This window comes from Nipponia nippon, unplaced genomic scaffold (genome assembly GCF_047370975.1).
Source record: "Nipponia nippon isolate SJK-2023a ecotype South Korea unplaced genomic scaffold, ASM4737097v1 scaffold_2, whole genome shotgun sequence".
Classification (NCBI taxonomy): Eukaryota; Metazoa; Chordata; class Aves; order Pelecaniformes; family Threskiornithidae; genus Nipponia; species Nipponia nippon.
The window spans coordinates 44,110,001-44,136,371 of record NW_028262336.1 but is presented as its reverse complement, the minus strand read 5'-3'; the positions used below and the strand labels follow the sequence as shown (position 1 = coordinate 44,136,371).

Sequence of the window (26,371 nt, the reverse complement as noted above, 5' to 3'; positions counted from 1 at the left end):
TTGATTAGTGTATTATTTTAGCATAATTTTTGCCTTTCAGCGTCAGTCTCTCACTGTGAGCTAACATTTATCGTTCTCGCATCTCGCTTTCCTCCCTCCCTCCCCAGTATGGCCAATATTATCCGTGCTGGTTTTTATATTTATGCTCTTTTATAACTTTGTATTTGTCTGTTGCATTTCTGAATCTTCCCTATTTTCCACTCTTGTAAGAACTTCTTCCAATTTGTATGTAACTGTCACCTAAACAGTTTCTGCTGTTGATTGTTTTGACTGTGAAAGAAAGCCTGGGTGGTAAACAGCCTTATAAGCTTAGCAGAGGCTAAACTTTTCCATTTTCCAACACGAGGAGCTCTCGATTCTGATATGAATTATTTGTCTTTTCTCCTACGTCAGTGTTAAAGTAAGTCTGGATTCTTGCTAGCAAATTGAGTTTGTTTGGGTCAAGCTGACCTCCATCTGAGATCCCAGAAGTCTTGTCGTTTGGGGTTTTTGCAGGCATCTGGTTCTTTACTTTTCTAATATTTCTTTTTTGTAACTCAAAACTACTACCAGTAGGTAGACTGTATTTAGCTTAGTTTTGTTACTTTCTGGAAATTATTTAAATGATCACTCTTTTCACTGTTTAAAAAGTACCTATGAATGTTCACATATTCTGAAGACCATTTGGTAATTCAGAATTATTCTTTATTTTACAACTGTGGTGCTACAAACAAAAGAAACTGTGACTGCATAATTTGATCACTTGGACCAGGCTTGGGGCAATTTCTTCTACTGGTTGGATTTTGGAGTTTGAGTGGATTTTTTTTTATTTTTTTTTTAACTAATTTCAGTAAAGTAAAGGTATATGGTGCATCGTTACGGATATATTTTTATTTTATTTTATTCCCCTTCAACTTTTATGCATATTGATAAGTTCAGTCTGTTTTGCAAACACTTACTAATGCTATAATACATTTTCCCATATCTCCCTTCTCAAATTTTTACCGTTATTGATTGAAGATTCAATTGAGAAATGTGTTTAGAACCCTGCTTTCTGTGGTAATCATAGAAGTCAGTGGGAAGACAAGAAAATTGAATTGAAAGAAATTGTGTGCGTGTGTGTTTTGTGTTTCAGCATAGATTATCTCTGCCAAAATAATAGCTGTCATTTTGTTCTTGTTATATTAGTGGCCTGTAGCTTACTACTACCCCTTTTGCCTTGCTTTTGTCCATTCGTCTATTTGTGAGTAGAAAAAAAATTTTGTGAAGGGCCATAATTTGGGGGCTTTATTATGCTAATAAAATCAATATTTTGTTATCTATTTAAATTAAATATTCCAAGATGATGACCCCACTCTACCCTAGTATCAAAGCTGCAGACCTTAACATTCAGTGACTTTGAAACTTGAGTTCTGTTTAGAATTTCATGTCATGCCTGTCGCAGGAGAAAAAGATGGAAAATGTATACGCTGAGCCTATAGGACTTCCTGCAGTGCTTATTAATCCTTTATGGATCATTTGAAATGTTTCTAGTTTATTTAAGCTTTGCTGCTTGTATCAGATTGTTCCTGCAAAAAAAGGAAAAAGTGATCATGCTTTGAATTTTTAAAAATGATCTCACTTTCAAGCAAAAGCACTTTTATGCTCCATTAGAGTTGAATTTGCCAAACTCTTACATCGCATTAACACAAGCTTTACTGGATAGATAAACGTGTTGTTCAAAGACTGACTAGAACTTTACCAAACTGCATATGAAGATTTTGTCATCTTGCACTTTTTGTCTTGAATATTTTCTTCATGCAAATAGAGGGGAGAGACAAAATTATTTCATTAAGAAACTGTACAGCACAGTTTTAATCTCTTAAAACAGGACAGAAAATGGGAAAATCAAATTTAATAGTTTGGTGTAAGATTAGAGAGTCTGGTAAAAGTCCCAAGTGTGCCACCTTTCTTTCTTGAAAAAGCATTGAAAGTTTATATACATAACTGGGGCTCTGCTTTTTGTGTTTTGCTGCTGTTTTTAAAATGCTTGACAGAGTTGTAGAACAAATGTATTATGATTTTTAGCTTGTTTAAAAATGAAAAAAAAAAAGCTCTGGATCCACAGGCAGGAGATGAAAACTCTGGGTAAACTTATCTTGGTGGCAAATTAAGGACTAGTCTCCAAATGGAATCCACTAGCACAGGGGTGAGCTTGCTGTTGAATTCACTGCACTTCACAGGAATACAGAGGCCAGCAGATCCTTTCACAGGAGTGGTCTGAAGCTTCAAACATCCATGTTTTCTCTTTTCTGGGGTCATTTCCTCTCAAAATATATTTTTCTTTGTTTAATTAGTACTTATATTTATGGGTGGTTGTGTTGTCATTGTAAGTAGTACTTTCAGGGAACTTTTTAATTGTTGTGTTTGCTGGTTAGACCAAGATCTTTATAATAATGTAGATATTATGGAAATAGTAAAACTAGAAGATATAATATTTTAATATGCTGTCTGCTCAGAATGGTGTTTTTCAGGCATGGGTTATATGAAGTTTCTGCCTTAAAAATCAGTAACTTCACAGCAAAATGGAAAATTGTTTATTGTTAGTCTCCAAAAAGTCTCTTGTAAGAAGTCACATTCAATACTAAAATCTTAGCTTATTTCATGTATTTTATAACATAGGAGAATAGATTAATATCAATACAAAGTAAACACACTTTTTATATGTTTATATGCTTTTACAAAATGCTTATTACCATCGTAAATGAGGGAGCCTATTAGGCTAGTATATTTCCTTAAATGTTTCTAAAACATATATAAACTATTCTCCACATATTACATCAGAAAATTTAAGTCTCTGATTTTTTGAGGAGCCACAGAGTTCTTGAGTGCCCATACCAGTACATTATCTGTGTGTGTGATCATTATTCCATTAAAAAAACCAAACCTGAAAACCAGAGGAAAAAAAAGGAAGCAAAACTATTTGGAGTATCAGGTTAAACTTTGAGATACTTTGTTTTTATATGGATGTGTGATCTGACTTGAATTTCAGACAAAGGAAATGCAAAAAAATAAATCTTAATTTATATATATATGTTTGTGTGTGGATGTGTGTCGCGTATGTAAATATATATATACACATCACTTATGTATTTCATTGAATCTGGGAAACAATTGGAATTTTTTTCCCCGAAAATACAGACTAAATAATCGGAATTGTTCCCAGTGTTTGCTTTTAATCTTCTTGCCCACGTTTCCCATCCTCTGACCTCTCTCATTTGTCTGTATTGCTGTCTTCTTGAGTTTTGATAAGTTAATAATGCCTGGGTTGTGCTAAAGCTAATTTAAAAGAAAAAAAAAACCTTCAAAACACTGTAACATGAGTGAAAGTATTGTCACATGTTATAGAAGTTCCTGGCTTAGAATAGACGTGTCTAGTTTAAGGTAGGTATTTGAGAGAAATATTTAATTCATAAAGATCAGAGGTAACTAATCAGAGAAGTCAAGGTAAATTACTCTGGTTAAAAATACGGGATGATAAGGGATTGTCGTAGATGTCTTCATTTTGCTGCAAATTACTCTTTCTAAAGATAGTGGTCTTCATTGAGTCATACATCAGCATATATGAATGGTATAGCAGTCTCTCCCTATAGTATTTAAGCAACTGTATTGGCCTTACATGGACTTTGATCTTACATATTTATTGTCATGCAGGATGAGAAGAGAGGTTCTACCAAAACCTTCTCCATATTCCCCTGCTTTACATCTGTACACAAAATCATGCCAGCCAGTCCAGAGGGCTTGCTGCTGATAATATGGGGTGGGATAGAAGAGGCAAAAGAGAGATGATTTGCAGTTGGGATCTTTTGGGTTGTTTTGGTTTTCACCTTCCCAACCATATCTCCTAATGATACATGCCTCTGATGGATTGGGTGATGTTTTCTTTTAATAAATTAGCATGTTTCCCAAGAACATCTTCAGCTGTCATATGGAGCCTTAATGTTTTGGTTTTGTTCCTCCCAGGCCCAAATATCTGAAACTTGTGTATTATTTTAGTTATATTAATCAACTTTATTTCTCTTTTAAGTAGTTCTGCCATCATTCAGTGTGTCGTGCATTAACTCCTGTTAGTTCCCATCTGTGACGTTAATAGTCGTAAGTTAATCTCTGAAATAGTAGCAAGTTAATATCTCAAAAAGGTGGACACCATTCTTAGGACTGGATACAGTGTTTCTCAGGCAGCATATACTGCTGTCCTGCAGATGGTCACTGGGCATTCATCAGCACTGAACTTCTACAGTGGCAAAAGCCAATAATCAGCTAACAGTCATTGAAATTAATTTTCAACGGAAAGGTTTCATTTCCATTATCCATCCCCTAGGGCTCTCCTGAGAGTGACTTACTGTAAGCAACAAACATCAAGTAGTTCTGACTACATCATCATGAATTACAGTCAATTCTGAAGGCTGTGGAGAACTGGATAAACATTGAGAATTATATTGGGATTTTTGCTGATATCAACCTCAACTAACCAATGTGGCCACCCATTCATTCATTTTAACATCTAGCTTAGTTTGTATCAAACCAAAAATTCATGGCTTGCATCCTCTCCACATCTAAAATAATTTCCAAAGAAATTATCATAGAATCATAGAGGGATTTAGGGTGAGAGGGGCCTCAGAAGGTTGTCTGGTCCAATTCTTCACTTGAAGGAGGGCTATCTTTGAAGTTAAATCCAGCTTCAGAGTTGCTTAGGACCTTGTTCAGCCATGTCTTTCCTCACATCTTTGGCCTGGCCTTCATGAAGATCTTGTAGCTGCCCACCACAGCACTCCGTCATGCGCTGTCCCATGTGCCACATCTCTGCAGTCACCGTGAGGTCATACATTTCTAAGACTGTGCATGGACTTCTAACTCCTCCCACTTGTTCCCTGTGCTACATGTCTTTGTGTAGAGGCATTTGAGATGGACTCTCAGTTGTGCTGCCTTCAAAGGGGAATGTGTGAGCTTCCCCATCATGCTGTCCTGTGGGTGTTTCCTCACTGCTCCTTGTGCTGTGACTTCTCTCCAGGCTTTGGTCACCATCCCCAAAAGACCTAGCTTAAAGTCCTTCTCATTAGGTTAGCAAGCCTGATGGAAAAAATGCTATTCCTCCGCTTTGGCAGATGGATCTTATCACTTCCCACCTTGTTACTGAGGAGAGGCAAAGGATCAGTTCCCTCGACCTGCTGGCAACACTGCCTCATGCAGCCTAGGATGCCATTGACCTTCTTTGCCATGATGGCATTTTGCTGGCAATTTGGTATCCACCAATTTTGTGTCATCAGCCAACTAGCTGAGGGTACACTCTGCCCCATCATCTGGGTCATTAATGAAGATGTTGAACAGGTCTGGACCCCTGGGCTACACTGCTACTTACTGGCCTCCAACTAGACTTTGTTCCACTGATCACCGCCCTCTGGGCCTGGACATTGATCCAGTTTTCAGTCCACCAAGTTTTTCCAACCACTGGCTCATATTGCTCCTTTCTCTAGATTTAAGTACCCTGTGTCACTTATGCTTTTCTCCCGTGAATATACTTACACATTCTGATCAAGTCATCTCTCAGTCTTCTTTTTTGATGGTAAGAGACTGCTCTTCAACTTCTGTTGCTGTTATGTGTTTTTTTCCAAGGCCTTGAAACATTGTTTATGGCTCTTCAGGGTACCAGGTTTTTTTTCATTGTTTCTTTAACTCTTATCACCAGGACTGTGAGTGTTCCAGTATCATTCTTACCAATACCTTTGAAGAAATTCACCTCAGTATTCATATGCAGTTCTTCAGTATTGAATCTCCACATCTTGCTATGTCTGCCTTTAAAGCTTATGTTGAATAATTTATCTACCATGACTCCTCTTCAGCTGATTTCTGGCATACAGTATCCCCATTCTGTAGGTGTGAACTGTAGTCTTTGTTTCCAGTGTGTCATTTTTGTTTCGCTGTACTAACATGTATTTTGTTTTGAATGAGCGCAGTTTCCCAAACCGATTTCCTCATGCTTATCGTTATTTGCTGTTCTGCTTTTGTCATCGGTAAAGTTTATCTGAATTGATTTCTCTTGTACTAATCACTGATGTAAATGTTGAAGAGTGTGAATGTAACTTTATCTTTGTGATACATCACCAGAATCCTTCTCTATCCCATATTGACAAATGCTTACTTAACTGTCATCACTTTGTGTCTCATGGACAATTGATTTTTTTGAGATGCTTCAACTTTGCACCTCTTAATCCATTTCACATGTACTTTATTAACACTGTGCCATGCTAATTCTCTTAGTGTCCTTTGGAAGTAAATCAAATACCGTTCAAGAGATTAATTATAGTACATCTGTCTTTCTCAGCCAAACTTGTAATCTTATGAAAAAATGAACTGTCCTGTTTTCTTGAGGCTGTTCTGTATAAAACCATATTGACCGATGTTAATTACATTCCTGTTGTTAAATTCTTGATCGCTTAAAGTCCCTATCAGTATTTCTGTTTTTCCTCAGGTTAATGTTAGACTGATGCGTACAAATAGTTACATGGATCGTTCTGGTTTACATGTATAACTATTTCAAGGAAAATTAGCATTCTGGTCGATATGTAGGTCTTAGTCTTTTGAGGTAGCTTCAAGTGTTGGGAAGTCCAGCAAGTAACGGATCTTCTTAGGTCTTATAGGACTATTAAGCTGAAGCATTTGTTATATGAATATGCTGGATTTTGAAGGCCTATTAATTATTTTATTGCTAACAAACCAGAAGATAGTTCTTCATCTTTATTTGCTACTAGACTGTTGCTGTGCTGTTCCAAAATACAGGAAAAAGTTACACTTCTGGGTTTTTGTGCTGTCAACTATTTTGTTGTTTTCATCATGTTATTGACTTGGTTCTATATTCTTAGTTAATAATAGTTAATTTTTCTTATTAGTGTTCTACTTAAGAAAACTTTTGATTTATGTTAGCAGCTGTTTGCTTTCAGGCTCCATTTCTTATACATTTGTTTTATACATTCTACCAAGTTAAAATTTGCTTGTAATTTTCCTTACCTTAAGAAAAAGGACTTTCAAGTTGATTGGAACTGTTCTTTTACCCATATAAAATCTAAGCAGTCCATAATACTGGTTGCTAAGTAGTTGCAGTCTTCTACTTTGGTCATTTAATTTTTCTTTACCTGTCATAATGAAATTCAGAATTTGTTTCAGACATGTAATTTTTTTAATTAAGTATTCTCTCTAGATTTTAGAAAATACTAGTTCTAGAGACTTGGAACAACATGTATGTCTACCACAAACTCAAAAGCAGCAACACCATAGCAGCAACATTTTTGCTAGCAGACAGAAAGTAACAAGTCACCTGTTCTGCTCTCAAGGGCTTGCAGTTGGAAAGCTCTCTTGGGCCGTACCAATTTCAGTACTGAGCCATTGGCTTTAAAGGCCTTGCAGGTCTCGGTAGCAGGTAACCTTTTAAAAAAGGAAGGATAATGTATTTGAAGGATCATACTTTACCTGCTGTTTTTATGCAGTTTGTTCTTCCTGAATGTGATTTACTAAACAAAAATTTTTAGTGTTGTGATTAAAAAAAAAAATTCTCTGCAACAAAAATGTCCTGTTTATTTTGCTTGCTGTGTCTGTCACCAGTGTGTAAGCAACAGAAAATAGTCTCTTCCCCATTCTCAGATTTTTTTAGTTCAAAGATTTTGTGACAAGCTGTATTTCTGTTGAGTTGGTTTTTTTGGTTTTTTTTTTTTTAAATGCTTATACAGGAGCATCAATTGCTTAAGGTCCTCCTGGTTCCGTTAGTTGGTGTCTAGAATAGTTTAGGTTGAAGAAACTCCTGGATGTCTTCTGGCCCAACCATTCCACTCAAAGCAGGTCCAAACTTGATGTTAGGTCAGATTGTTCAGGGAGGTTCTACAGCCTATCTAAGCAAGACCGCTGTGGGTGCAGACAGATCCATTTTGTGCAGCCCTTTCTCCTGCCTTAATGTGGCCCCATTCATCCTCAGCAGTCATGCAACCAGTTCCAGATGGTCGTGTCCATTTCTGTGATAAAGGAGTAGTACCGTCTGGCTTCACATCAGTCCATTTGGAAATATTTTTAATAATCTATGTTTTATGTAATTTGTAAGTTGTTATATTTATATACCGGGGGCGGAGGGGGTTGGCTGTGTATCTGGGACCTTTCAGTTTGAGGCTCAGCAAGTATGGCAGCCAATCCATTGCACTGACTTGGTCCTTAGTATTTTCTTTGCTGCTGCTGCTGTGGATGCTATTACTTCTTAAAAAACAAAACAAAATGCTTTCTGTTGTTGTTCTCTTTGAACCCTTGTCCTTCTAATCTTTTTCTTACTAGCCTCAAAGCAGTTTTTAATAAAATTTGCCATGTATTACATTGGCATAAGTTTTGAAAACCTAAGTTTTAAAGTTTTAAAACATTCGTCCATTTTAGGTGTCTGGCTTATCATTTTGTATGCCAAATCTGTCTTAAAGCTGACTTCTAGCTGGAATTTTAACTTGAAATGGATTAGCTTTTTTTTCAAGATTAAGGAAAATACGTTTTTTCTGTCTTAAACTTATCAGCTTTTCTGAGATGCTGTTGTTCCTTTCTGACTTCACTTGGGTGCTTGAGATCGAGCAGATCAGCCTAGATTTTTGAGTGCTTTCTGTTCTTCATGGCAGGTAGCAGATACGCCCAATTTATAAGCCCTTGAAGAACTTAATTATGAATAGAAAAGGCTATAAACTCTCTCTCTCAAAATTCCATCTCCCTCTGACCTCTCTTGTCACAATCTCTGGTCTGCATCTGTACAGTGTGCCACGTATGGAGATTTTTCCCTCAAAAGACGTTTGTTATTAACACGGAGATTGACGTGGCATTGGGTACCAGACGTTGATGCAGAAATCAGTCTCTCCTAACGAAGTGAAGAACTATGCAGTCTGACTGTAGCGGGAAAGGTAAATTAAGTCAAGGCCAGGGGGAGGCAGAACAAGAGCTCTCTTTTCAAAAAGAATAGGCAGGTCTAAAGGAAAGTTTGAGAGAGACCTAAGAGGACTGCAGGAAAGAGTTGTGGGCAGGTGTTGAAAGTAGTTACAGAAATGGATGGGTAGCTGAGGGGAGGCTAAGGAGGAAGCCTGACCATCTTGGGACACTTAGCAAAAGGTTTTTTGAGACTTTTGAGTATCTTGCTTGATGCTCAGTTTAATTAATTAACAGTAGCAGGAAGAAAACAGAGTTATTTAAGGTGGAGTTAAGTAGGGCAGTACATGTTTATTATCTCAGAATAAAGTATGCTACAGATATATTTTAATTATTCCAAATCAAGGTGTTATAAAACCAGAAGTTGCAGTTGAAACGTACACATCTTAATATACGAATCTGCCTAGTGAGGTCCACCAAGCAACTACATTTATGCACAGTAGTGGTCATCTGAGGAGACATGAATGGGAAAGGGGAAAATCTGATGTAGTGTAAATCAGTTTAATTGAAGCCAACAGGCGTGAAAGTCCTTGAATTATAATCGCTTGCTTATTGCGTGATATTGCAGTAAAAGCAGTGTTAAAGTTTTTCAGGTGACCTTGTCATACCTGAAATGCAGGTGCTATGGCTTTGAAGTCTTTAACATTTGGCTATGAGGAAGAGTATAAATTTCCTCCTTCCTCCTTCGTTTCTATCAGTTGTCTTTTGATGATGAAAATCCATCTAGATTTGATAATTTTACAAACCTTTAAGAAATTTTTCAGTATGGAGCAGGAGCTAGGCATGATTAAAAAACCAAACCAAAACAAAACCCCAAACCAAGCATGATTGCAAGAATTGAGTATAGACAAGTAAAGCGACTAAAACTGGTACATGAGACTGGAGCTGGGCCTGGGTGGATGCAGAGGAAACTAAAAGCAAAGAAGCTGAATTGAGTGGAATTAGCTAGATCAGAATATTCAAACGGGGTATCTGCTGGATAAGCACCTGGCTGGGCAGGTAGGCTTGAAATAGCATGAGGAGGCAGGCATGGATGAAGATTGCCTGGGAAAATTTGGACAAGAAAAGCGAGCAATTATATTTGAGTGTGATTGGTTTAATAAAAAAAGTATGAGAAGTCTTCATGTGCCTCTGCTATTGACAAAGATTGGGCAAAATGTGTAGCTTGCAGAGAAGGTGAAAATTCACTGTTATTATGGGTTACTCTGTTTATTTCAAGCAGCAAAATCTGTGTATTCCTTTGAACCCTATTTTGAAGAACAGGCAGAATTATGGATTTTTTTTAAAAAATTTATTTATTTAAAAATAGAAGAGGGATCCTGCTACTGCAGAGTTGGACACTTGAAAGTTGAAAAAATCCTAGAATGAATACTGCTTACTTAAGTTTAATCCAGATCATTTATGTGGGATGTTAGCCCATTTTGTCTTTTTTTTTCAGTACATTACAGCCTATAGGCTGGACAGCACTCACTGGATGAGCAGCTAGTCTGTATTTGTTTCTTTCCATTGCTTAGTGGATGCCCTTTACCTTACCAAGTCCACTCACTGAAACTTTGCGTAGAATTATTTATTTTTCTCATGGAGTTTTCTGTGGCACACTTGACTGCAGGATCAAGTGGCTCTTAAAGAACATCTTTACAAGAGCTGTGTAAAGCGAGGGGACAAATTATTACTTTTATTTCTCAGAGAAATGAGGCATAGGGGAATGAACATAAAACGTGTCCCTAAGATTGGGTGCCCAACTTGTGAAGCAAAGGATCAGATTTTTCAGAGTGTGTAGTATGGTGTAACTGCCTGAAGCACAGCTTTCAGGTTACAGTTGGGTCCACTCAAACTTCAGCAGTGCAGACCTTAAAATTTCACTGAAAATGGAGTGATTCCTCAGGTGACAGTTACTTGTGCGTCCTTTAAGTAAACTGGAAGTGACTTGTCCAGCAGCGTGGAGGATCCTGTGTAGCAGAGGCAGCGGTGCGTTTCAGCTCCCTGGGGCCAGATTCAGTTGCCTTTACCACTTTGTTTTCCTTTCTTTCATTTTACTACATACTCTGTGGTGTTCACAGTACGTAGGGATACAGCAATGGTCATGTTCGCTTTGCAAGCCTGTTTTTTTCCTAATGGCATCCGATCCTTTAATGAGAATTAAAATATAGATATGGTCCTTTAACTGTAAATTGACACATGATTTGTACGTACAGGGAACTGAAATGAGGATTACGCTGGCTTCTGATTGCATGCTTCTTGCAGCTTAATGTATTTTTCATATACTCTGTGTGTGAACATCCATTGCTAAAGGCTGCCATTGCACTTTATAGGAACCATATGCATACAGCTGATGACAGAATTTAGCCTGTATAGAGACATAACTTGTTTTTAGTAATGGTATCATGAAAATTAAGCTCTCAACCATTCAGTCAGTTCACTGTGGCATAGTAAATGTTTCAGCACAGAACTCATGCTCCGGTAATGTATAGCGAATTTATTGTGAAGTCAATTAGTAACATGTATTAGACTGTTTTCAGCAGTTTTTTTTTCTTAAGCAAAATTGGTTCTCTATATTTGTAACATATTTCTGAAATAATAGGTTTTAATGTGGTTTCTTGAAGTCTTAATAGAAGCCTATGCTGTAACAATAAGTTCCTTACAATTATAAAGAAAATAAGTTAAGTTAAAAATTATTAGTTTATTAAGTGTATAATACTGTTCATAGGGAAATGTTTTAATACAGTAGGTATTCTGTTAGAAACCACCCGATCTGATAATTTTAAGAGAATTTTTTTCTTTTTAAGCAGTTGCTTCCTCTCCAATTTTGGATTTTAATCAGGACTTGACTTAAGCTTTCATGTCTTACTAATGCTGCCAGCAAGAGAACTTGAGCACTAAGTAGTTTACTTAATTATCTGCTATACAACAGCTGCTAATATTTAAAAAAAAAAAAAAAAGAAAAAAAGTACAAAAAATGCCATCTCATCTTTAGGTCCACTGTGGACAAAAAAAGCAAAGGCAGATAAGATGACTGTAGCTACCCTGTCTGCTTGGCACTGTCTTCCTCCTCCTCTCTGTCTCTCTCTCTCTCTCACTTTCAGTTTTCAGTGTAATGAAGAGCAGGAGAACAATATTCTGTAATTAAGGATTCCATTAAGTTGAAGAAAAGAGCAAATGGAGTTGTTTGTTCTCCTAGCTGAAAAAATTTGTCTGGGGTGGGGGTTAGTGGTAGTAGTGTAGAAGGAGAGAGAGGTGGGTGGAGAGACTAAGTCAGGGCTGTTTGTTGAATATACTGTTAAGGACTGTTACCATCCTAATTAATCAAGTTAGAAATTACAGCTGTAGTCGGTTTCCCCCCAATTCTTGTTATCAATTTTCTTCTCTTTTGAGACAAAGCAAATATAAATTTTGTGTTCATTTGTCATTTGTTCTTTGACTTCAGCATCTCTGAAAATAACAATGTAGCACAAAAGACCAGTATTTACCTAGTTGTAATGTGGGTTGCCATGGTGTTTTGCAAATTATTGCAATTATGTTCACCATGCGAGTCGCCCTTGGTAACTGGCGAAAAAACTGATAATCCTGTTTTGAACAAAAGGTCAAATTGCTGAATAGAAAGTCTTGATTAACTAAAAGATGTACAAAGTGGAATTATTTCCTACCATTCAGAAATAGTTCTTGATCGGGTTTGGGGGAGGGGGTGAGTAAGTACATCTGATTACTGAAGTACAAAGCATTGAAAGGATGTTGTCTTGAGCCTTTCATGTAGTCTTAATGGTGGCTTTTTTGTCAAATTTACCCATTTGCGGCATTGAAAGAGGCAGCTGCATTTAAGCTTGAGAGATGGTGCTTTTTCAAGAGTTCAGTGCATGGAAAGTTCTCAGCAGTATCTGCAGTTTACTATTAGACCTTCGGCTATTAAAACTGATGTGCTGCATTTGAGCCCATAGCTCTTGGTGCTTGTAAAACCCTCTGACTGATGATCTAATAAAGTGCTCTTACCGGACAATCTCTGATCAGATACTTTAGAAAAAAAGGAAAAAAAGAAAAAAATAACCACAGCTCTGAAAAGGATGGGGGTAGAAACACATGGCTATACTGGAAAGTTTGCTTTTGTCATCTGCAGTGGAAATATTAGTAAATATGACTTTATTTTCAGTTTAAGTACTTTAAAGGGCCAACGTGTTGCTCCAGAAATAATTTTTATTTACATTTACAAAAGTAAAAATTAACCTGAAAAGATTAAAAGTTCTTCATAATCACCAGTCCTCAACAATTACATACGAATATATAGAGGGAATGGTCCTCTTCCTGTCGCCGTATCCACAACACTGCGATGGATTTCCTGCGCTGTAGTGCTGTGAATTTCCTTTCCTTTTTCCTATTTTTTTCTTATGGGGGGGGTGAGGGAAGAGGTGAAGAGGATTAAGGGTTTTTCTTTTTTAATTATTCCACTTTTTGTTTTTAAATAGCTACCTGGAAATTAATTCTTAAAACTTTGGAGAGCCTGTGTGAGAGCAGCATGAAAGCAAAGTAAACCTGAACAAGTTTGTGGGTTTACATTCTGCATCACCTAGCAACCCCTGGCTCAGCCAGTTCCCTTGTCTGCCCCCAGTCCTGTTTACAGACCATTCAGACTGCTCTTCGAAACCATGAAAGATATTCAGTTTCATTAGTGCCATTCTCAAGGAGAAAATAATTAAACTTAAATGAACAAACACTGCTTAGTGGTGCTTTAAACTTTTCTAGTTTAAGGTGACCAGACTGTTGAGACCATTTTCTCTGCCATTACCTTTCACTCCATTGAGCTCCTCTAAACTTACGTATTTATGTATGTATGTTCATTATTAAAGTTTTCAGATCTGTATTAACTCCTTCAGTATTTAGAGATGTTTATAACTATATTGCAAAGATAAATGTTTCACATAAACAATCTTTTTGTCTCTTTACCGACTTGACAAACCTTACCGTTGTTGCCACATACATGAGTAAAATCTCCCTGTGTTCTGTATTACATCTAATGTTATATTTAACTTCCTGCAAGACGAATCTGCGACAGAGGAAAAAAATTCAAGGACTGTACAAATGTTTGAGGGGAGAGGACAGAATTGTGGAAGAAGCAGGGGGGGAGAAGAGTGTTTTTAGCTTTCTAAGCAAAGTAGAAGCACAGATTTTAAGTAATCTTGAGTTCTTACTGTTTGTATGTTGCTAGATTCTTTAACAAGCAATTCATGGATGGGCTGTATGAGCTCTTTGTGCTTTGTTGACAGTTGACAGACAAAGCAAATTTTTTTCTGAAGCAAGGTACTGTACTTAGTTGTGACCTATTACAGCCTAAGAATGTGGCTTGCTTTGAGTTGTATGAATAGGGAGAACATTTTGCAGACTGGACTTGAATATCCTTCTAGAGGTTTTAGCTCCCTGTACAGAAACACGTAAGACATCTTTCACTGATCCTTTTCTCAATGTAGTTTTCCATATGTAGAGTCATTTTAAGTATGCCTTCTCCCAGTTGCTTGCTTGAAATCCAGTTTAGCCGTTTTCAGATTGTCTTAAGTAAAATAAAATTGTTAGTAATTGCTGGTTCTCTTTGTGAGCGGTATGTTAGCCTGTGAACACTTGTGCTCTACTTTTTGATGTTTTGGGGTGTGTGTTTTTGTGCCTAGAACCTTATTTTACTGAAGATAAGAAGACCAAGGTATTGGCTTTGATGTGAAGTAAAGCAGAACATACTTGCTAATTTATTTTATAATGTACAACTGTTTGAATTTGTCCACTTGCGGTGCTATTACATGTGTTTAAATGAGGGCCACTGTTTGCATCAAACCTATCATAAGGGTTTGGAGTGCTCTATTATCCTTTCAGCAGGCTGATGACAGAGCCTGGTCTTTGCACAAATGAGATCAATAAGTTTCAAATAACTGGTATGAAATGACTGTACATTTAAAGATGTCTTACTTTTTTAAAAAAAATCAATTTTTAATAACATGTAAAACTCTTACATTGACCTTCAAGATACTTTTCACTTCTGTCTTGTTTGATAATTTTGTTTAAAGCATTTTTTACGTTAGCTTGAACATTTGGGGTTTTTTTTTGGGGGGTAGGGTGCATCTCTTGCTTCTTCCATTATCTCCTGCTTTGATTCCGCCCCCCTCTCCCCCCGAGACTTTTAACGGTCAAACTGATATGACAGGTACTGATGAGAGTAATATTTTTCTAGAGGTTAATGAAGTTTTCTTTCAGTCTTGGGTGGTTTCTTTTGAATTTTTTTTTTTTTTCAGTTCTGGATTAGAAAGCAATTCAAGTTCTATTATTTTGGAGTACCCAAATCACAAAATATCATTCTTGAAAATCTACAAACTTTCATTTTTAGTAGCCTAGAAATAGGCATATGATATTTTGTGGCTGACTTCACATCACAAGAGTGATGCATTACTAATGGGACCTTGAGGTATGCGAGTACTGAAAGAACTCCTAAAAAGTATGCTTACGGGACAGAATTTTGTTGTATGCTCAGTCCTCTCAAGTTTATGTCCGTTTTCCATAATATCCAGAGGGAACTAGGTTTGGGTCTTTTCTTTGGATGTTTTAGATCAGAGCAGTTGGGTGTGAAAAGTGAGCTTCACTTTTTCATAATGGCTGGCTGGAACCCACATCAGTGCTTCTATTGTTCTTGCATCATTGGCTTTTTCAAGACAGAAGGACACTTTGTGCTCTTCTGAGAAACTCAGGTAGTATTTATTTTCTCTCTCATGCTTTCTCTAAGGTAGCAAGTTAATGTAGCTACATCGCCCTCAATTACAGTTTGTCTAGTTGCTTTGGACATTCACAGTCTGGTCCTTCAAAGGTGTGGTTCCCATTGACTCCAGTTGCCTTTGGGTCAATTTGGGCTAGCAGCTTTCCAGCAGGCAACTGAGACAACAGAAGTTTCTCTGAGAACAGGAGGTTTCAGTAGATATTATTCTGGAGAGAGTATCCTTCTCTTTTACCAGTAGTACTGTCTCATTGGGTGGTAAAGTGATCATTTGCCTTCCACTAGGAAGTTGGCTGAAATGCTTCAATTTGATAACATCCTTTAATGTGGTTCCTGTGATAATAATACTGGATATATAACCAACCATCTCCAGGATCTGTACCGCTTTCAAGTAGTACACTTTCAAAAGCAATTCATATCTCCTTGTTACTATTCTTTCATTTAAGAGACAGTTTTGTATTTTTCCTGAAAGATTGCATCTATCCATTAATCAGCCTGGATAATGCTGAATTCAAGAGGAGCAGAATGAACCATCCAGGACAGGAATTTCCTTTCTTTGTAAGAGTTTTTTTATCTACTCCATCCCACAGCTGAATTCAGATCAGTTACATAGGCCAAAACTCAAGAAGCTCTGAAAATGAGGAAGTGCTTCGAAAAGAAATTGAAATCATATGTTCAGCTTCCATTGAAGTGAGGCAGCATGAAATGGAGTGTGAAATGCTGTGGTCCTTGTTTACTTTTTCCCTAAATTGGATGATCAGGTAGCATCAGACTCTAAAAATACTCATACTGGGAAATGTAACCTATTTTTTCTGGATGAGGAACTAGATACAATATTTGTTGTATAGAAAAAGAAAAATGAGTGTGAAGTCAGTGGCCAAGAGTGAGTTGATAAAATAGTTCCTTATCTTTACTTGTGACCTGAATAGTCATATACCACACTGGATCTATGATCAGGTCTCTTAATGCACTATAGTTAGCTTTATGTATAAATTTCAGGAAAAAAATTCAGTTGTCGTTACTATAATAGTTACTAAAACTATTTGCATTGCTTCTTGAAATTTGAAGGCAAATGTACACACCACCTAACAAAATACCATAGAACATGGAATAAGCGTTCCCTGGGTAAGGGATTTAAGCTGTAGGATAAATTTATAAAGGAATTTATGCAAACCTAAGGTGCTTTTCCATTCTAACCATATGCTGCAATATCTTTCCTTTCAGCTAGAACAAGCTTGGCAGCATGTTTAACACGGTATCTATCCCACTTAAAATAAAAAGACAAAAGCTGTAGTCAGCCAGCATCAATAATAGACTCTTGACCCAGCTCCTTTTATATAAAACAATTGATTTGAAGAGTCTGTGAAAATATCAAAGGGGTTTATTATTGGGAGATGATTAAATGTTAACAGTTAGGACACCAGTATAAAGCCTTAAAACAAAACATCCTCAAAGATCATCTTTCCTTTATATACTCAAATTTGAATATAAATATGTTAGATAACTTAGTTTTAAGAGGGTTTTGACTTAAAAGTTTCAGTTATGCCTGCCAGTTCAAGAGAACTTGCACACACTCTTCATTTTGAGATTCTTGTGCATTTTGAAATTCTAGGATGAAATTCGGACATATCTTTTCTCTAGTAAGGGACCTCTTGAACCTAACATTAGGGCCTCTGACTTAGTACAATTTGATCTCTTTGTAGTAACATATTAAAGAAGAGGAGAGAGCTTTTCCAATAATTTCTTGTTAAAATTTTGACAAAGTAGGAAAGGTCAGAATGACTAGTATACCAATAACAATGTCTATCCATATACTACTTTGAGATCTAAATATGTCTGAACCTACTTATTGAAGAGGCTTTGCAGGTCCCCCAGATTTCCTTCAAAGATAAAATGAGATCCTTCTCATGGTCTCACAGATATATTTTTTTATTAGTGCTGTGTATCTGGTTTGCTTGTGGAATGTCAAGCCTTGCAGGATCCTGAAAAAGTTGCTGACCCATAATTCTGCATCACTGATTGCTTCTAACTCCATTACTCTGTTTTTTAGGGTTGATTTGCATGATTCTTGTCAATAAAGTGTGCCTGCTCATTCTATATCAAGGAGATCGTCATTGATAGGAAAAATGTCAAGATAGATAAGATGCTCCACCTGTGAAGCTGCAGTCCCACCGTCTAGCTCCCGTCTAGCTCCCACCCCAGAGCTAACTTCTGGTAGTAGAGCTAAAAAAAAGTCTGTTTCCTTAGAGAAGTTGGCGGTTGCATGATTTTATAAAGACTTCATTTCTGATGGTGTTCATTTCGCTAGGGGGTGAGGAAGGAAGGAAGCCTGATGGCTCATTTTCCATATATGATGCTCTTCTGTGACAGGATATTCTTTTTGGTTTTCCTCAAATTTCTTTCTGACAAGATTGAAGAATTGATGAAGAATTTACTTGTCTTTTCTTTCCCCTGCCCAAACACGGTGGGTGAGCAAGAGGTAGGTTTTTAGACGACATGAGGTATTCCTTTCATATGTTGATCCAGTCTTTTATAAGTTCAGATAATTCAGTCTCCGGGTTGTTTGTATTAGTAGCTACACGTTCCAAAGGAATGGCCATCTCTGCTCAGGCTGTCCACAAAACACGTGGACTTCACCAAGTGAGATGTCTTAAGTTATCACCTGTGTGGAGCCCTCCTAATCAGAGTGTTCTCCACTGAGTCTACTTCTCTGGTCTCACTGATAAATTACTCCATCCATAAGACTGATCAAGCAGCTATCTGATGTATCTTTGTACTTGCTCTGGAAGGACAATCAGGATGAAGCAGCTAGCTGGAAGCAGCTAGAGAAAGTATATGAAGCAAGCAAGCACCAGAATACTGCAAAGAGTTACTTTTCCTGCAGATGAGAATAGTGTGTTTCTAATTATGCCAATCCTAGCTTCATCAAGTCCTCCATCTTGAGAAACCCTTTCAAAAATTGAATGAGTCTCTGTGTCTTTCTTCTGTCTAGCAGCAGTAGAATTGGTTTCTTTATAAGAGAGATCTTCTGAGGTTTTTACCAGGTACATTTCCCCATGAAAAACTGGGATGTTGCCTGAGGAACCTGAGTTATGCTGGACTTCACATCGTGAAGTGGGTTAAGTTTCCTGTGTGAAATTTTATTTCGCTATTTATGGTAGCATCCCTGACCTGAGGGGATTTCTTCTTGGGATTATAGCAGTGACAGGTAGGTGTCACTCCAGTCTGTGTTGTCTACTGAAATTCCAGTGCATGACACTAGTTTTCACATCGTCATTAAGATTTGCATTGCTGCTGAGATCTCACCAAGATGGTGCAAGCGCATTAGATCAAGTCAGTGTTATTACTAGGGTATTTATTTGTTCTGAACAGGCAAAAAAGCAGATTAGTTGAAATTACTTTAAAGTAATTGGGTTCCTGGTACACAGCAGAAAAACTTGCCTGACTTTACAGCAATAGCTCATCTTTAAGTTGGTATTGATACCACCTTTGGTGTTTCAAGTGTAAAATTGTGATGTAATTCTCTAAAGATGTAGCTACTACTAAGAGTCAAAACACTTGCCAAAGAATGTGCAAACAGAGGGTTTGGCTCAAGTTCTAATTCCTGAGATGCTGTATACTACTAAGGAATGTTTGTGTATCTGCCCCCCCAACGTTCAGATATTTACAGAAGAGACAGACAGGTGGAGCAGGGAGAACACACCTGTGATGTAGAACAAGTTATTGCAAGTGGAACTGATAATTTTCAGGTCACTGAGTCAAGTCCACTGTTACCATGAGAAACTTCATACAGAATATTTCATAAAATAATCTGTCTTTTAACATTGCATGGGGGTATCAGTAGATTTGGTAGTTTATCCTGTGGTGCAATATTGGTGGAACCTCATCCTTCCAGGGAAGCCACTTCCACCAAATTTGCCCTATTAGGCAATGCTATCCATAATAATGGACATTGGCAGGAAAATAGGGTTTGAAGCTTCAGGCCTTGGAATTAGTGGAAATAATATGCTTTTGTAAGAGTAGTCTGAAAGGAGAGGTCAGCTTGAAGTTAGAGTGGCTTGATTATTAACTTACAATGATGCCTGAATCAAAAAAATTGTGTTGTCTCTCACATTCAGCCTTCCAAAAGCTGGTTTGCTGATCACCGACATGAACAGCAGGCTTATGATGGTTGACTAGGAAAGTATGTCCAGGTTGTGTTCCTACACTTCCTTTCTGGTGGGTTTGATGATTTAAGGTGATAATTTCAGCTCTGCAGTGAGGAAGCCATGGATTTTGGATCCAGTGTGCTTGAGGTTAGGTGTCGCAGCCATCTGGAGGCTGGACATCATCCACCAAGATGCCGTTTTCAAAAATCCAAATTAAGATTGTCTTCAATGGAGAGTAAGATTGTAGAGAAGCAAGCACTAATTACATTTTAAATTCAACTCCAAAGTGACTGACAGACCTCTGAATAATTTTCAGTGCTTGCTGCTTTCTTCTTTTTACTACTGTGTTTTTTGCATTCTGTGTGAACTTTTAAAGCATCGTAGTCCCTCAGCATCCAGACTGTCTGAAGGCAGGAACAGATACAGAACTGAAGTGCCGTATAGAAGCACATCCAGTCCTCTCCTGTAGCAGGCAACCAAGCTACGTTGTGAGATGTAATTTGTAAAAACTGTTAAGATAAAGCTCAATAAATGTATGTTGTTGACTCCTGCAACTTCTGCTTGAAAGGCTGTTCCAAAACCACTTGCCTCTGTATTTTGGGGTAATATTTATAATGCTTGTTGATCACTAGAATGTGAGAGGCTAATTCTCAAGAAGAGACTGACAAAGAAAGAAAATTACTTTTGACTTGCAAATTTCTCCCCATTAGCTACAGTTTGTGGACATAGTACTCTTCAGGGATTTTTTTTTTTTTTATATTGTGCATTTACTTCAGGGTTTTTCTTGCATACATTTTTTATATTTTAAAATGAACTAAGCATTTGTAGACAGAATGTTTGGAAATGCTAGTTGCCTTTTTTTTTTTTCCCCTATCAACTTGTATTTCATTTCCCACAGTGTTGCAGATACCAAGTAGAACAAAACTGAAGGTTTCCTATTATGATTTTGTTTGATCTATTGCAAATTAATTTACAGACTCAGTGATAGCTGCTGGGAAATAAAGGATTGGTTTTGTTTGGTCAGTGAAGACGACAGGCATGGATCAAATAAGGGTTAGCAATAATGCACTTGAACAAATTGAATCAGAACATAATGCATGTATTGAATTTGATTGCGACATGCATGTCCATGGAAAAGTTTTTGTTTAAAACAAATCAAGGCTATGGCTTAATTATCAAAGCAAAACAAGAGACAAAAAGAGCTACATGTTTCTGATACTGCTTTTTTCAAAAATAGCTCCCTTCACACAGTTACCCACATGTTTAATTTCCATGCATAATAGCAACAGTTATTGTTGTCATTTGTTAAGAAAGATTAACAGATAGTAAGTACAAACAAACGCAAATAAGGCCTAAATAGAGAGGTGAAAAGAAGAAAAGACCTCTTTAATGTTAATTATAACTGGCAGGAAGTCTATACAAATGACATTAACTGTTTTCTATGTGAATTGAAGGGACATTTAGTTAGTTAGTATCTACGTTAACACCTTTGGTTTTTCTATTGTAGGCAACAACTAAGGTCTCCATTTTTTAAAACTAGTTTATTGAGAAATGTACTGTTCCAGTGAAAGTTGTATGTTTTGATCATTATTTCTTAGTAGTCAAAAACAAGTATAATAGTAAGCTGTTGAACTTTAATGCTTATTTTTATCCTAAGCTATTGTTTTTAGTTTAAGCAGGGTTTTTCAGTCTTTTTTCACCTGTATTTTGTGACCAGCAAAGTTCCCAGTGCTTTCTTCAACAGTGACTGCATTAGACCAAAACAATTGCATAAAAAACTTGCTTCAAATGTCATTATTCAATGGTAGTTTGAGTGGACCATCTATGCATTCCCTTATAAGACAATAGAAGCAGTACCTTGCAAGTGCTGTAGTCCTTTATTTCTTAATTGTTAGCTAAAAAATGCCAATAGGTGGCAGAAAACACACTGTTACTTGTATCCTGCATTATTTTCATGGTTGTCTATTTTTGAGTATTCTGCTCAGCTGAAGTTGGGATGCTGCTCCCATTCCAGGCTTTGTTTTTTCAGTTGCACTTGCATTCCCTAACTAAATACCTTACTTTCTGGCGGTTTCCATGCTTTGTTTACCTAGTATAATAAATTGTTTCAAAGTTCAAATGTAGTCATTTAATATGTTTTGAGTCATGAGTGTTCTCTTTGTGCACACAGAATCTTTTCATAGTTACAGCTGAAACAATCATGCTTTTAAACAGGAGGGTTTGGGAATGGGTGAGGACGCCCTCCGCACCTCCCCCTGCCTGGCTGTGTATTTTAAGGCCCTGTTTGTGTCAGACTGCTACCAGATGTTTCATAGCAAGGTAGAGATGCCACATAATAAGCAAATATGGCATAAACAGCTTTTCACACAGAGCATAGCTTTTGTCTCTGAGAATTAACTTAACGGAAGATCTGTGACATTTCCTTATCCTTTCCAGAAATGTGTTTGTGTTTTCCCTCACAGTGGCTCTAATGATATTCTCAGTACTCACATAAGTGAGTGCCTGAAGATCTCAGTGCTGTGCTTGAGTAGCTTTTTTCAGTAGAAAGTTACTCCATCTCTATTAAAATCGAGTTACTTAAAAAATGTGAGGCAACAGATGAACACCTTCCTCATTTAGAAATAAATCTTAGGTTCATTTGCAAAACCAAAGCTAAGGATTAGCTTTTTCACTTGAGGCTCATTTGCGTCTGCTGACTCCAGAAGACACAGGTCAGGTGTCTATGTTAGGTCAAGTTCTAAATTAGGACTTTTCATGGTGAAGCATCTGCTGATGAAGTAGCTCAGTCTTGTTGAGCAGCGTCTATCTTTCTAATGTCACTTGTGAAATATTTGTCATAAATAATTTGTATGTGACAAGGAGAGTGGTACTAGGACTGCTAGGGCAACAGTTGTGCAAGAGACCAGAATTAAATCCACAGAAGATTTCTGAATTCTTGGAATTTTCTCACCGTGCAGTATTAAATATGTAATGATTTACGTTGTTCAGCTACATAACAATAAAACTCAAACATAGTGATCAGATACACTGATCATACTGTTTCCAAAAAGCTTGCTCTGACATTAGGTGTACCCTTATTTTAAGAGAGTCTAGAGCTGGGTTTGCCTCATCCCAAAACCTGTTAGGTGAATTGCTTTTTGGAGATGCTTTTTTCTTCCTCCATTCCATCCATAAACAGATCATAGGGTGGCTAGCTTAGACTGGGTATCAGGCTTTTAGATATCCAAAGCTGGGTGAAATGAACCCTAACTGCATCTCTTAATGGACTCTTTCTGTGTCTGCATTACAGACTTGAGCACACATTTTAGGTAGTGCTATATACCTTGCTATTGGCGTGAAGTTCCCCACAAAGTTTTTCTGGTCTGCCCACGTGGGCATAAAAGCTCCTTGCTGCAGGAGCACCAGGAGGTGTTGTGATGGGCTTGGCACCAAGTGGGATAATACTGAGGATATGACATGGCTGGAGGAATGGTGAAAGAAGAGAGGTCTCTGGAATAAATGAAGTTATTTGGAAAGGATTTGAGGTTTCATCTTAAAAAACAAACAAACAAACAAAAACTGAATCAGATTTCTAGCACTTTTGAAAAGATGAGAGAAGAATATATTTTTAAGTTGAAGAAAGGGATAAAGCTGGCAAACATGAAAGAACACTGTTTAGGTTACCTGATCCTTTAGAGAACAAGCTGGGAAAACAAACAAATAAAAAAATCTCTGCGTACTCCAGTAAATGATAGGAAAGAAATTGGCAAAAATTTTAAAAAAGCAAAAACAAAACTTTTAAGAGTAGACATAGTCAAATCCCATTTTAACAAGGTTTTGGAGAATAGAAAGCTAAAGTTTATTTATTCCTCCGCACAAGTTCCAAAGCATTTGAAATAAAGTAACTCAAGTATCTAACTTTAAGCTACTGACATAGTGATATTGAATCAAGACACTGGATTACCGAGGTACAAAATACAGATTCAGTTTTGGCCGTGCCAGTGAGGAAAGAAAACATAAGTCATGTCTTATTAACAAATTTGCTTTGCCAGCAAACCAGAATATCCAGGGAATGAAAGCCAGAAAAGGTATATAGTTGCAGGCTTTCGTTATTGGCTTTTAACCAAGGTGGTGATAGTGATAGTAGTGCTCTGAGTGGAGCTGTGGAAACTGTAAGGGTAGGAAACACGATAATAATTGGAAACCTGAGTTGCCACCGTGGAAATTAGGTGGAAGTCGTTGCCAGAGCATAATGTTGGGACAGCTTGTTGAAGAGCCAGTGAGAAGGGAAGCAAGCAACTTTTTGAGTTGTCCTCTGATTCGTAATATTTCTGTCAAAGTACCAGGAATCCTGGTATGGTTAGATTAAACTTCTTTTCAGGAGCAACAAAAACAAATTTTGGAAACGGAGGCAATAATAGAGAGTCACTGTTCCCAGCAGAGACATCAACAGCTGATAATCTGAAATGCAGAGCTGCTCAGGGGTGGTAAAAGCAGAAACTGTTTGAAAAGAGTCGCAGAAAGACCTTGTGATACCAAGTTGACTTGTCAGTTAACGGAAGATTAAATCCTCTGCCAAGTAATGTTAAGTGATGCAGATGCTAAAAACCCAATCTTAATTTTGCATACAATGTGTGTATTGATTTACTAGTGAAGATAAAATTATAATTCTTGGATAATAATAAATATCTTTCTGGAAATGACTGCTCAGTGCTCAAATGCTCAGTAGTGCTCCAGGCAAACAGAACTTGAGGAAAGAAAGGAGCAGAGAGCAAGATGGTAAATACCATCTTGTTTCTGTATAAATTGATGTTCATCTAGCATCCTGAATACAGTGTGCAATACTGGTTTTATATCCCTCCTCATTTGTCCCATTTTCCCCCACCCCCTCATTTCAAAAAGGACCTGGAAGAGACTCAGAGAAGGGCAACAAAGATGTGGAGTGGTTTCCATCCAAGGAACAACTAGGTAAATTAGGACTGTGGTTTGGAAAAGAGTTTGATTGCAGATGATGTGATGGAGGTCTATAAAATCATGAGTGACATGGGAAAGGTGAATGCAGAATGATTATTTCTAGTCTCTCCTGATACAAGAACTAGAAGGCATTAAAAAAGAAAAAAATTTTTTTTTGGTGTGTTCAAGAAAAGTAAGATACTTTTTCATATAGTGTGTAGTTGTTCTGCAGGATGTTGTAGATGCTGAAAGTTTACATTGGTTCGAAAAGCACTTGAAGTTCATTGGGATGGGAGCAGTAATGCATTCATCACCACAGAATATAGAGACAATGATTCAGGAGGTCCTTGAGCCGTTTCCAAAAGCTAGGAAAATCTTCTGGAAAATTTCTACTGTGTGCTTTCTCTTATGCTATTCCTTAGGTATTTGCTATTGATGGTTTTTAGAGATGAGGTGTAGCATTGGTTTAACCTGTGGTTGGACCTGGTACAAAAGGTGCATCCTTACCAATCCCAGAAGCATTCTTTCTTTCATACTCTTAAGAGAAGCCTTTTGCATTGTCTCCCTGAGCTGACATAGAGCAAGCTGGCTCAGATTTTATTTCGTTTTAACTCAGCAAAATGTTAGTTTTTCCTAAATGAGTCAGTTTACGTTGAAGTCTCGATAGCTTTCTATAAAAAACTTATTTTTAAAAAAAAGAGGAAAGAAAAGAAAGCTTCTGGCTGTCATCAGAAAACCTAAAAGTTAAAACTGTTTTTCCCCTCTAAAGCGCAAGCAAGGAAATGGCACTTTACTTCAAAATTTAATTTGTTCCAGGTCTCTGGGGTGTCTTGCTGTCTGATCTACATAGTTGTATAAAATAATTCTGTTGTATGTTAACGTTGTCTGAACTGGAGAAGAGCAGAGGTTTCAGTATATTTCAAAGAAGGGACGAGTCAGTGTGCAGAATGTGGGATTTTGAAGCAAGAAGACTTCAGCTTTGTTCTCTAGCATTGATTGTGTTACCTTGAACAAGGACCTTCACCTCTTTATACATATTATAGTATCAGCTTCACAGAGGATGTTAAAGTTGGGATTTTTTTTCTTCCTTGAGTATGACTCCTTGTTTAGGTAAGGTAAAAAGAAGCTATAACTTGAATTTATGGTAAAAATGTATCGTCTTCTACGTTCTCTCTTTCTGCAGGGTTGGTTAATATGTGAGGAGCCAACTTGCCAGAATCGAACCCGTCGACTTCCCCTGAGTTTTTCCCGGAGTGGCCCTGTGTGCCAGGCCTGCAGGAAGGCTGTTCTGAGACCAGAGGTGAGTGTTATAAGATAAAGCTTTGACAGCAGTGGAGCAGCATTCTCATGAAGCTCACCTCTCTCTCAGCTCTGCCTTTCAAAGGTAGCAGGATTAAGCAGGAATTTTTAATTAGTTTATTAGTTTAAAGGGGACTGTCTATGCTTTTCCTATTCCACATTTAAGCTGTGTCCCCATTGCTGTGAAGAGAACATGCCATGCAGCTGTTGTGTTTGGAAATTTTCCAGCTGACGAGCATTTGGTCAGCAAATGAGAATTTGCTGGAATGTTTCTGCCAGAATACAGGTAAACTAAAACAGACAA

At 37.4% G+C, this 26,371-nt stretch overlaps 1 protein-coding gene across 1 annotated transcript in view; it reads left to right on the top strand.

Moving 5' to 3' along the window:
* The window catches only part of POLA1 (DNA polymerase alpha 1, catalytic subunit), a 207,297-nt gene that overhangs the window by 111,856 nt on the left and 69,070 nt on the right, over positions 1-26,371 (top strand). Inside the window, exon 35 of the mRNA XM_087756792.1 lies at positions 25,952-26,068. Coding sequence (XP_087612918.1) covers positions 25,952-26,068 — 117 coding nt within the window. The remainder of the gene's footprint in view (positions 1-25,951; positions 26,069-26,371) is intronic.